General features: G+C 43.5%; 1 protein-coding gene across 1 annotated transcript in view; it reads right to left on the bottom strand.

Annotated features, from left to right (window-relative positions):
* Positions 1-12,854, bottom strand: part of CNTNAP2 (contactin associated protein 2) — a 1,037,318-nt gene that overhangs the window by 299,347 nt on the left and 725,117 nt on the right. The window contains exon 12 of the mRNA XM_079947520.1: positions 4,390-4,509. Within this exon, the coding sequence (XP_079803646.1) occupies positions 4,390-4,509 (120 nt within the window). The remainder of the gene's footprint in view (positions 1-4,389; positions 4,510-12,854) is intronic.

The raw sequence follows: 12,854 nt of genomic DNA, 5'->3' as shown, positions 1-12,854 counted from the left end.
TCACCCCCAAACTCCACCTCAGCCATGCCTTTTGGGAATACCCGATTCGGATGGGAAAGCTGCTTGGATGTCTGGGTTTTATGCATTTCTCCTCAGACAGGATTTCTGTAATGTTTGAAATCCAGCTATCAGCAATGGAGCCACACACAGGCCTTTTAAATATTCCACACTGACAGAGCAATCCTGACTAGAAGTGTAACTTAGGTTGCCATAAATTACTCTAAACTCTGTTCAAGAGCCTCTAGGAGTCAGCAGGAAAGTTTGGGACTGAGTTTTGAGGTCCCATGGCTGAGCTGAAGAGAGTTTGGAAAAGGTCTTGGCATGACCCTGCCAATCCCCAGAGATTACTGGCTCTTACTGCTCCAGTGTAATCTTTCACCAAGGGTTAAAGAAAGCTATGTTGGTTTTAAGTATATGGTTAATCATAGAATCGTAGAATTATAGAGTTGGAAGGGACCCAAGGGTCATTTAGCCCAACCCCCTGCAATGCGGGAATCTCAACTAAAGCATCCAGGATAGATGGCCATCCAACCATGGCTGAATAAGTCTAATCCTATGACCAGTTCACAGAGTAAATTTTGATACTCCTACGTAGAGACTGACCTTGTTCAAACATAAGGCTCATCCACACTTCTGTTTGCCATGTGATTTCTAGGCATGGGTTCAAGAGGGGTGTTTCTTTTGTCCCACCACTTTCCTCAGGAAAAGCTGCAGTTTACTGTTTAATTGAAATAAACGTCAACCAGGCTTTCTGCTGAATGGTGCTTGCTCCAATTCAGCAGTAAACCGCAGGTTTCCCCATGGAACGCAGTGGATGAAACAAAAGCCTCTCAGACCCCCAGCTAGGAATCATGGGGCAAATGGAGGAAATCACAAGACAAAGGGCCGTGTGGATGAGCATGAGTTTGGGCAGGTTGTTCCTGCTGAAAAATTCATGCCAAGTCTCCAGACAGGGGGAACACTATGCTGAGGAAGGTCCCCTCCACTCTGGCCACACTTGGCCTTGTCAAAGCAAGTTCTCAACAAAGCTGTGGTATAACAACAAAACCCATATTGTATTTCATGTCTCAAGCCTTTTTTCCACATACTATACAACGGGCTGAGTGCTTCTATGCCCCTTTGGGGAAAATGGGACCCAGGGGCTTTTAGGAATACAGAACACATCTCTTGGTCACAGGTGTCAAAAAACCATGATCACGGACATCAATGTCAAAGGCACACAAAAGCTCCCCATACTCTGTCATGAGCTGTGTCTGTCTGTGAAATAGAAAACAGGCTTGGCAAGAAAGGTACTTTCAACTGTGCCTTAAGATCCACATTAGCAGTGTGTGTGTGTGTGTGTGTGAGAGAGAGAGAGAGAGAGAGAGAGAGAGAGAGAGGGAGGGAGAGAGAGAGAGAGAAAAGATAAGATTGCTCCTCCAGCTCATTCATTGCTGACTCATTCCTTTGCAAAACCACATCTGGCAGAGCAAACAGGCAAGAAGTCCTGAATTTTTCATGTGAACAGTAGCAGCACTGCGAACTTGCCCTTCTCTCTCTAGGTAAATTAATTTAAAGAATTAAACATCAGAGCAGAACCATCCCCCAAAGACTGATTGGGGATTCAAGGAAGAATGCATCGTTCCCTCTTTTGTCTCTTTTTAAACACACTTGCCTCTCTTTATGGGTCTCGCTAATAAATGAGCATAATGTGCCATTTCAACATGATTTTAAATGTTTCATTTCTTTTAACATTAATCTACTTTGAACTTTTATAGCTCTACAGATAGTAGGAAGAGAAAACACAAGCCAGCAAAAATAATCACCCCCCATCAGAGAGCAGAGCTTTTTGAAAAATGTCTCTCCTCCTCATGTGGAATGGTTTGATTCTCAGCTCTGCTGTCTGTCAACTTGACAAACAGCATCACTAGCAAAAGCAACTGAGTCTTGATGTGAGATGCCCAGGAGTCACTGCGTGAAGCGTTTGTTTCCTAAGGGCAGCAGGGCCTTGAGGAAGGAGAGGGAATAAAGAGGCTGCTTGGACAACAAGGGGACAATGCAGAGGTAACAGCCCAACATAACCACATGGAGACGGGCACATCTTTTCACGCAAAGATGATTTGCACCATTAACATCCACAAACCCCTAAAGTGCAGCCTTTTATGAAAAGGCAGAGGTGGGGGGGAATCTTTAGAACCTTGACAACAAAATGGAAAAGTAAACCGCTAAAACAACCTCCACATGTATTCATTAAACACTCCCAGGGCTAAATAATTGTAAAGTCTATAAAAGCGCACATTTCGCTTTAGCAAAGTGACCATAAAATGGAAGGGAGAGCATTATGGTGAACAGTCTTAATGCAGGCACTCCATTTGACCCCTGACTAACGGATAGCAGTTCAGATGAAGGTAGAAGGGACAAATAGCAATTGCAAACATAATTGAAAAATTCAAGCTAATGTCTGTTTGGTTTGTTTGCTGCACATGGGCCCATATGCCTAAACCAAACTGTTGCCCTTTATCAGATAATACAAGCACACAGGATTTGTTTTTGTCTTTTTTTAAGGTAATTTTCTTATCCATCATCTTAGAGTTCTTCTTAGGGATTTGTGCTCTTGGGGATATATTGAACCACTTTTGCTTTCTAGTTTAAGCTCTGTGGCAGCAAGGGACCTTGAACCAGCATCCTCCAAGGAGCAAAGAAACTGCCAAGTCATCACAGTTCTCAAGTTTTGTTCAGAACTCTTATATGGGCAGCAGGAGAGGGGAGAAACTCCAAACTTCTGCTCCTCACTACATCGTCTTAAGCCGTACCATCTCAAGAAAGTGTCTGAGAACAGTATGGTTGCCATACTCTCCTCAGTGATTTCTCTTCTCACCTGAGGCAGCAATGAACCTAGCAGGTAAACCAATTGTGCCTCACACACAGACTTAATTCTAAAAAGTGTAGCACCCCCTCCCTGCAAATTTGCTTTCTTCTCTCTCCTGCCTGTCTGTTCTCTCCCAACAAAACCCCGTCTTTCCTATTTGGCTGTTTCCTGTTCTCCGGTTCCCCAGTGGCAGTTCCAAAGGAAAAGAGGCAAGCCAAAATCTACCTAGATATACCTACATATACCACAAAATGACATTTTTGTAATGGGTGTCATATGTTTTTAGACCTTCCACACATATCCCAGTTTTAAAATGCAATGGCCAACTCTTCACGATAAGTGAATACAAAATTATGGGTTAACATAGTCGTGGCTCTTTGAGTACCAGCTGTTCTCAGGGCTGTGGCATTTCACATCACTCTTGTGAAATGTTATAGTTTCCTCCTCTCACCATTCTAAAACAGGCTGAATGAGGGAAAATGAGGATACCATATGAGGTCTAAAATAACAGGTCTTCATAGCCCAGACTGGGTTTAAATATATGTATTTGTGAAGCAGGGCTCCTGTGGGGCATTTCACACAAATATAGCCAAGAGCTGATTCTGATACAGTCAAACCCCGGAACTTGAATGTAATCCATTACGGAAGACTGTTCAACTTCAGAAAGGTTCAAGTTCCGAGGCGCAGCTCCCAAATGGTTGCACTCCAGTAGAATGTGTGTCAGATGTTTGAGTTCTGAGGAACGTTCAAAAACCGGAACACTTACTTCCGGGTTTTTGGCGTTTGGCAACTGAAATGTTCGGCAACGGAGCCGTTTGAGTTCTGAGGTTTGACTGTATCACAACATCAAAAAGTGATATAAAGACGGTCCTAGACAAAGGGGGGGAGGGCATAATACCATCTAGAACGGAAAATAAATCACACATACGACTTCTGCTTTACTGTATATGTGTGAAACCTCCCATGATGCTTTGGGTTGAGCAAGGAGTTGGGATGAAGAATGGAAGACATTTAGACTTGTCCCTATACTGACTGCTCATTTCTGTGTGGCCGTAGATATGCCATCATCAGTAAATAGATCCTCATCAGAAAAATGGGTATATTAAACAGTGAGTTCATGTGGTTGTCTTGAGGTTCAATATGAGAGTGGGGGAGAATGAGAACAGGGTATTGAGGTACTAGAAAGCTTTGCTCTGACTCCCCCCCCCCCCAGCTACCAACTTGTGGGCCACAGATGAGATTCTGCTACGGGAGAAGTGGAAGGAAGCAGCAGTTGGTTCTAGCAGGCCAACATGGAAGGCTTGCTGTTTCCCTCTCAGCAGGTACTTTTGTTGGCTTATTACAAATTCTCTTCTTCTAGGAATTCCTTGGCAACATAAGTGGGGTCATTCCATTTTAGCTTCAGAACAACCATGAGAAGTTAGGCTGAGAGAGGCAGGGAATGACTGCTATGTTGTGATTCAAATCTAGTAGTCCAATACAACATGGTTTCTCTATAAATAAAGGGAAGGATCAAGGCTATGCGCACACAGTGTAGTTACCTGTCATATTGCAGTGCACTTTCAAGGGTCCCAATGTGCCGCTGCCATCTGGATCTATCCAGTAGAAGCCTGTTGGTTTGCCCAAGTGTTTATATGCTTCACAAGAGAGTTCATAATTAGCTGAAACAAACAAAAAATAATGCTAAGTAAATCAATTGCCCTGAGATCCAGAAACATTGCATTCTTGGGGAAAGTCATAATACTGTAGTAATTGCAAAAGAATTGTAAAACCATTTATATACTGTAAAGAATTTAGTAAGTTAGTGGAAGTGTTTGTCATATGCTATTTATCATATGCCAGAGGAAACAAAATTTCTAAAAGATTTAACTCTATAAAATTGGAACAATTTCAAGATTGCAGTATGTAAAGGTAAAGGGACCCCTGACCATTAGGTCCAGTCGTGGCCGACTCTGGGGTTGTGGCGCTCATCTCGCTTTATCGGCTGGGGGAGCTGGCGTACAGCTTCCGGGTCATGTGGCCAGCATGACTAAGCCGCTTCTGGCGAACCATAGCAGCGCACGGAAACTCTGTTTCCCTTCCCGCCGGAGTGGTACCTATTTATCTACTTGCACTTTGACATGCTTTTGAACTGCTAGGTTGGTAGGAGCTGGGACCAAGCAACGGGAGCTCACCCCGTCACGGGGATTCGAACCGCCGACCTTCCGATCGACAAGTCCTAGGCTCTGTGGTTTAGACCACAGCGCCACCCATGTCCCATTGCAATACATAGATCATTGCTATTTAAGAAAAATAAAAACTGATAAAAGGGAAACTTAAAACAGTATTAAAATGGAGTAAGATAAACCGCCAAACTGTGATTTGACATTTTTTATTGTTGTTTTTGCTTTGACTATCAGGGTCATATCAGCCACAGAAAGTAATAATAATGCTAATAATATACACTATAATAATGCTAATAATATACACTAGGGACACGGGTGGCGCTGTGGGTAAAACCTCAGCACCTAGGACTTGCCGATCGTCAGGTCGGCGGTTTGAATCCCCGCGGCAGGATGCACTCCCATTGCTCGGTCCCAGCGCCTGCCAACCTAGCAGTTCGAAAGCACCTCCGGGTGGAAGTAGATAAATAGGGACCGCTTACCAGCAGGAAGGTAAACGGTGTTCCGTGTGCTGCGCTGGCTCGCCAGATGCAGCTTGTCACGCTGGCCACGTGACCCGGAAGTGTCTTCGGACAGCGCTGGCTCCCGGCCTCTTAAGTGAGATGGGCGCACAACCCTAGAGTCGGACACGACTGGCCCGTACGGGCAGGGGTACCTTTACTTAATAATATACACTGGTACAATATGGAAGAACAGAGTTGATCAAAATATGTATTTACATTAAAATATACCAAAATACTACTACTAATATGCTATATACAGAAGGTTAAAAAGCATATATATATATATATATATATATTACAAATGGTTAAGAGAATTAATTCATTTAAAAAAAGAGTAGTAATAATAATTTTATTTTTGTAGCCCATCCATCTGACTGGGTTGCACAGCACCTCTGTGATTTGGCAAACTTAGAGGCTCGTCTGTGAGAAGATTTGTGATGGTGCACAGCTTCCTTGAAAGACAGCTGGCCACCACAACTTCCTTAGTGCTGCACAGTCACAAGGGTCAGTTTTACGAGAATGCCCTCTTGTACAATCCACATATGGCAAAACTCCACAGGCCTGGCCTGCATCCTATCGAACGGTATGTCCTTAGCAGACAAGTAAAGCAGTGGGATTTCTTTAAAATTTGCGGTATACAAATCTTTTAATAAAAGAAATGTTAGGGTAGAAAGTGTTTGTTGAAGGAAGCAGAGTTGAAAACCTCTGCTCTAGATTTCATTTGTTCAAAATGCTTGGAAACTACCACTTTGCTTTATCTCAGACCTCTCACAAAGGTCATCGGTGCTTGAGTTAGTTCTATGTGGCAAAGCTTGCCAGATCACAACCTATAAAATCCAGCTGCCTTATGTGCCAACCACGGCTTTGGCCACTCCACTCCTTTCCCTGCTCTTGTCCCTGCCCAAATACTGCTAACCTGTCATGGCAATAGCTGTCTGAATATGGGGAAATTTTCATTGTCACACTGGCCACATGAACATCCAGTTGTGAAACATCAGATGTCTAGCAAAATTTGGCAGACCTTACATTTCCCCCACAGGGTTGGCAGGTTAGTGAAAAACAGAAAAGGGGCTCCCTCTTTCTTGGAATCCAAATGTCCTGCAAGAAGTCATTGTGCTGCTATTCTCCAGGATCTTCTGTGAATAGAGCCCATGCACAACAGGAGGAGACAAAAAGGCTCAACAAGATATCCTAGATCTGTAGGCAACCTTCTTTGCACAGTAATATACTGGAAGACCAGCCCAAGAAGACCAGAAAGCTTGCTTGTATACAAAACACCCTGCACACTCCCTTCACACTCTGCAGGGCGCACCTCAGGGCCTTCCAGATGGGCTGCTTAACTGAGTAGCCATCAGGATTTGTTTGAGGGGAGGCTAGATGACACTGCTTCAAAGCAAGTGCTCTCCCACAGTTTCCGGTACATTTCCCCATCACTTTCCTTGCTGCAAAAGGCAGCAACAGACTTGAAGTGCATTAAACTGTAATTCTCAAGATTCTTGGAGGAAAATCAATTTTGCATGAAAATGATGTAAGTATACTATAGTGTAGTTATACCCACATAGATGAAGTGATAAAAAATTAACTTTTAATCTGCCAGTCCACAGTAAAATATTTATAACAAAATTGGATTGGATATAATTCTTACTTCAAATAAGAAATAAAAATACAAAAATTTATTTATTTTCAAATAAAAAACAGTAATATATACTGAACAAGAGGCTTGCTGATATACAGACCATAACTTTATGTTGGGAGCTAATACCTGCCAGTAATTCAGTTTTTCATAGACACACAAAGAATGCTTTGGCTGCAAGCATGAGAAAAAAATAAGGGTATAAGTGCAAACTTCAGACCTTTTCACCCAACCTCTGTGATCTTCCCTTTTGATCTCAGTAAACTGTAGTCTAAAAGGTCATAATTTTTTTGCTTCCAAAATTAGTTAATTTAAAAGAGTACACAATATCAAACAGTAACATCCTAACAACAATAGAAACAGATGTACAAATGTAGGATGGGAGACACCTGGCTGACCAGTAGGATATGTAAAAAGGATCTAGGGGTCTTGGTGAACCACAAGCTTAACATGAGTCAACCGTGTGATGCAGAAGCAAAAAAAGATAAAGCTATGTTGCATCAGCAGAAGTATAGTGTCCAAGAGAAGTAACAGTGCCAATCTACTGTGTCTTGGTCAGGCCACACCTGGAATACTGTGTCCAGTTCTGGGCACCACAATTTAAGCAGGATATTGACCAGCTGGAAAGTGTGCAGACAAGGGCAACAAAGATGATCAAGGGTCTGGAAACCAGGCCTTATGAGGAAAGGTTGAAGGAGCTGGGTTTGTTTAGCCTGGATAAGAGAATACTGAGAGGAGGTATGACAGGGCTGTCACATGGAAGGGCTGTCACATGGAAGATGGAACAAGCTTGCTTTCTCCTGCTCTGGAGGGTAGGACTTGAACCAATGGCTTCAAGTTACAAGAAAATAGATTTCGAATAAACATCAGGAAGAACTTTCTGACAGTAAGAGCTGTTCAATGGTGGAATGGTTTGACTCGAAAGTTGGTGGACTCCTCTTCTTTGGAGGAATTTAAGCAGAGATTGGATGGTCATCTTTCATGGATGCTTTAGCTGGATTCCTGGGGGTAGACCAGATGCCCCTTGGGGTCCCTTCCAACACGACAGTTCTATGAAGTGCCAATATAATTTACAGCTGGCAACTGCCAGCATTAAAAACAAGATACCCAGAGATTTACCAACTGCCTGCTGCAAAATTATTTTAAACCAGAATAACGCAAGTCTTAAAAAATTCCTGCATTTTTATTAGCACCTGAATATTAACCTCATTTGTTCATTGTCACATAATACATTACTTAAAAGCTGTGATTTTGGACCTCATTAAATTGCATGAGTCCCTTGGATCACCCACTTTTTTTCTAACAAAAGTACAAAACTTTTTCCAACATAGTATCATGTGCTCAGGAATTATGATGTACCAGGAACGCTCTCTGATTAAAAAAGCATACCAACAGCCGGTGTACAATGCAGCTAATTGTAAGTCTTTATTTCGTTAATGGCGTCTAATCTTGCAGGAGGAGTTGCTCCTCTGCAAACAACTGTGACAGCTGCCTCCTATGATCTTTATGAGCTCATCTGGCTCTGTTCCATGCCCCATTTACCTTTGGACAGAATGCTGTTTAAAGTGATGAAACCCACTTTCTGATGCCCACACCATATTTCAACCAAACCTTGCCCTTGAGGCCCCCCACCTCACCACTCTCTTGATGCTCTTGTTTCTCTCTAAACTTCCACTTAAACTCTCTGTCTTCAATTAATTTGCTTGTCAAACCACCTGACTTCCTCACTTCCGTAACCCATGGTTCCTTCTAATGGCATTAACTCTCCAATAAACTTTCCAATGGATGAACTTTTCCCATAGGTCCTCATCCCTACTTGTCAGTATCTGCAATGCCAGAGGTTGCCCTAGAAGAACCCAGGGTCCCTTCCAACTCTACAGTTGTATGATTCTCTTTGTGTGTCTGCCTCTCTTATCCTTGAATTTTGGGAGGTTGGGTTGTCCCATCCTCTCCATACTTCCTCCGTCTATGGTTCCAATAAGCCCCCAAATTTCATGCCTGAATATTCTTCCTAATCTGGCTGAACCAGAGCTGAGCCATCCGCCTTTAAATACCCCAACCAACCCCAATTTTGTGCATTTCAGAGGTTTGGTACTCCAACTCCTATCAGCCCCAACCAGCATAGTCAATGATCAGGGATGATGGGAGATTGAGTCCAAAACTCTTGGAGGATACCAAGCTGAAGAAGGTTTATATACCTTCACCATGGGCTCCTTTGGGAGGAAGGGTTGCATATAAATTAACAACAACTACCATGTCTAGTCACTCCAGCCATGGGATTGTGATTGGGAACAGTGGCTAAACAGGGGTGGAGCTGCTGCTGACTCCATACTATTATGTACCTCAAAAAAGGAATAGGAGTACATTGGAGGTCAAAAGACATCAACAAAAAGGAGGACATCTATTTTCTAGCCTGTGTTTAGCTTGCTTCTAAACTAGTTTCTTTTTTGAAATTTTTGAATCGTGTCAAAAGGCTCCAGCGTTCTCTCCTTTCTACTTTGCACTAGGAAGAACTCATAAAACATCCCCATTACCAGTGCAATATTCAGCATGTCCTGTGATAAAACACATCAAATTAAAAGGCAAGCATGACAGAAAGAAAGAAAGAAAGAAAGAAAGAAAGAAAGAAAGAAAGAAAGAAAGAAAGATGGGCATATGCCAAAGCACCATTGAAATGACTTTGGGCTGAATCATATTGTTGAGAAACAAGACAATTACTATTGTGGTGATAAAGACAAGGAAAGAGAAGCCTGTCATTAGAATGATAAAGATGAATGTGTCTTTGACATGGCAGATGGTAAAGAGGATGATTGACACGTGGAGGTGAAATTATAATTGAGTTACTACAAACTATTTCAACTGGCAGCTCAGCTCAGCCTGAATTCAAAAGCAAAGGAGCGCCAACACAGAGCGCTGATAGGCTTTGATTTCAAGTCAATTTCAGGAGTGGAGTTGCTTTGTAACTTGTGCTACAAGAAAAATATGATGATGATGATACAGAATAGTTCTAAGATGTCCCCCCAATCATTAGAGTCCTAAGTTAGAAAACACATTGTAAGAATGGACATTTATATGTCTAGGGATACATAAAAAAGTCTCTACTCAGGTCTGTTCTAGTCATCAAAAAAGTCCAAACAACTTGTTCAAGCATTTATCTGCAGTTGAACTGGGACCTAAAGTAGGAAGGCTCTAGGATTAAATCGTTTGTTCGCATCTGTTGCTCTTTGGAGTCAGAAAGACGGAAACATAAGGATCTCTGTGAGTTACATTTGTGGAAGGGTATTCTTGCAGTTATCAGAGAGAACACCCCCCCCCGACCACATGGCTTCTTCACCCAGCCTCTGTGCACTGAGCAAAGATCCCTGCAGAGGGAAAGCCTATGTGCCCAGGCATCCCTGGGAGCTAAAGCTCAGGCATGTGGTTCCAGTCATGGGGAAGTAGATGGGCAGAGGCTTTTCTCCGTAAGGTGTTCACACCCCGTGCATGAACGTCAGGTGGAGGTGCATGGCAAGGAAGTAGCCCTGTTCCCCGGTAGATCTCTGAAGGGGATGTGACACTAGACTGGTCTTAAATGAGCCTGGCTTCAGAGTTTGCCGAAGGCAGTGAAACATGGCTGGAGTTCACTGCAGAAGAGCCTGAGACTTAGAAGTCAACACAGTCAGCCTTCTGGAGCAGCCGGCCACACAGGACATCCAAAGTAAGAAGAGAAGACTTGCCTCTCCCAAGCGACACACACATAGCCTTTCCTGAAGCAATCCTAGTCAGGGTTGTCTGAAGGAGGTGCCCATGGCAAATCTCACCGTCTGGGGCTCCTCCCCTGCCTCTGCCACCCCCTCCACCTCATGACGATGGTGGCAGCAGCAGCGGCGGCAGCCCCTCTCCCCCGGCTTCTTGGGGCTTGTGTGGGTGCTGTGCTTTTTGCTGCTACTGCTTTAGTGATGGCAGACTGTATCGTCTTGGCTTTACATTTTTCTTTTGCTACCAGGTCCTCCAGCTCCCTCCTGTCTGCCTTGCTCCAGGAAAGAAGGCAGGGGGTGCCCTGTTGGGAGGGCAGGAAATGGCAAAGTGGCCCAGGAAGCTGAGCTGCTGGCTCTGGCTCCTTGGGCCCTTTGCCTGGGGCTTTGCAAGCAAGATCCTATTTTCACATGTGAAATGTTGGATGCTATGGGAATCGAAATAAACAGCTTCATTTTTAGGTGTATTTTAGAAGTGCTGGAGGTTTCCACTGAGTTCATAAGAAGTAAGAAGCAGCTCCAGTGGTTGTTGTTTTTTCCTGGAGGGGGGCGCAGACAGTGTTTCAAGTGCATTTTACTATGAAGTATAAAGCCAGCACTCTGGGGGCTCTTTAATAGCCCTCATGCATGGTTTCCATTACATTTTCTCACTTTACAAATAAAAGAAGGATTTTTGTTTTCAAAATAACAGCTCTGCAAGCTCTGTGCATGTCCTAAAGGCAAAAATAAGCAGTTAAACATTATACTAACGTCAATAATGACTCCTCTGTTGTCACTTAAGCAAACCTAACAGAGGGTGAAAGAAACACAAAGAAACAGCTGGATTTTGTTACAACAAAAGAAAAGTATTTTTTAAAAAATCCAATGTTCAGGCAGTATAGAATGAGAATTAAAAATGTTTTTGTTGGTAAACTGAATCCTAACAATAAACTGGAAAGCTGCATTTGGTCCTTTACAAAGAGCAGGAGAAAGGGAGCGTGACCACTGGCTTGCTTTTTGATTTATCTGCTGCTTTTGACCCAGTCGACTCTGGTCTTCCTCCTAGGCGAGGTCTGTGTAATGGAAAACAGGGGTGCTTGTGTTACCACGGATCCAGTCCTACCCATGGGACCAAGTCCAGAGATGTATTGGGAGAGTGCTTTTTGGCCTCCTGGCAGAGTACTGCAGAGCACTATTTTATCCTCAATGCTATTTAATATTTGTATGAAGCCCAGGGCCAGCTAAACCATTATGGAAAGGGGAGGTGACCACCTCAGGCGCCAGGATGCAGAGCTCCACTGCCCCCAGGCTCCTGATGTAGGGAGGTGGGGGCACCATTCGGTGGTTCACCTCAGGTGCCCAAAGGTCTTGGGCCAGCCCAGATGAAGCCACTGGCAGCAGTCATTAGGAATAACTGGAAAGCGAACTGGTGGGGAATGGACTCCCTAGGAAAGTGGTGGGCTCTCCTTGCTTGGAGGTTTTTAAGCAGAGGCCAAATGGCAGCTGCCATGGATGGTCTAGTTGAGATTCCTGCATCGCGGGGGGATGGACTAGATGACCCTCAGGGTCCCTTTCATCCCTGCAATGATATGATTCTATGTTCCTGAAAAAGGAGGGATTTTAACAGACACTTATCTAGTTACCCATGACATGTTAGAATTACTCCAAGGCAGGGAAACTTTGCCAAAGTGATTTTTTTTTTGGGGGGGGGGGGATAGGCCACAGATCAATTGATTTATATACAAAATAGCATTAAAAAAATGCAAAATAACCATACAGTTGAGTAGGTCTAGCTCACAATAAAAAGTTCTTCAAGGGACTGAAAATAAGAAGTGAGGAGAAGAAACTTATTGGTGGCAGGCAGTGCAGTTTGAAAAGATTCCAGACTTATTTCCCAAGGTAATAAAGAGGCGCCACTTTTCCTGGGCCCTCTCAAACCTGGTGTTTCCCTCCCTTAATTTAGGGATTAAAAGACTGGTTAACAGGCCAACAATG

This window comes from Podarcis cretensis (genome assembly GCF_951804945.1).
Source record: "Podarcis cretensis genome assembly, chromosome: 12".
Lineage (NCBI taxonomy): Eukaryota > Metazoa > Chordata > Lepidosauria > Squamata > Lacertidae > Podarcis > Podarcis cretensis.
The sequence above is the reverse complement of the archived record's forward strand: the minus strand, read 5'-3'. Positions and strand labels throughout refer to the sequence as shown.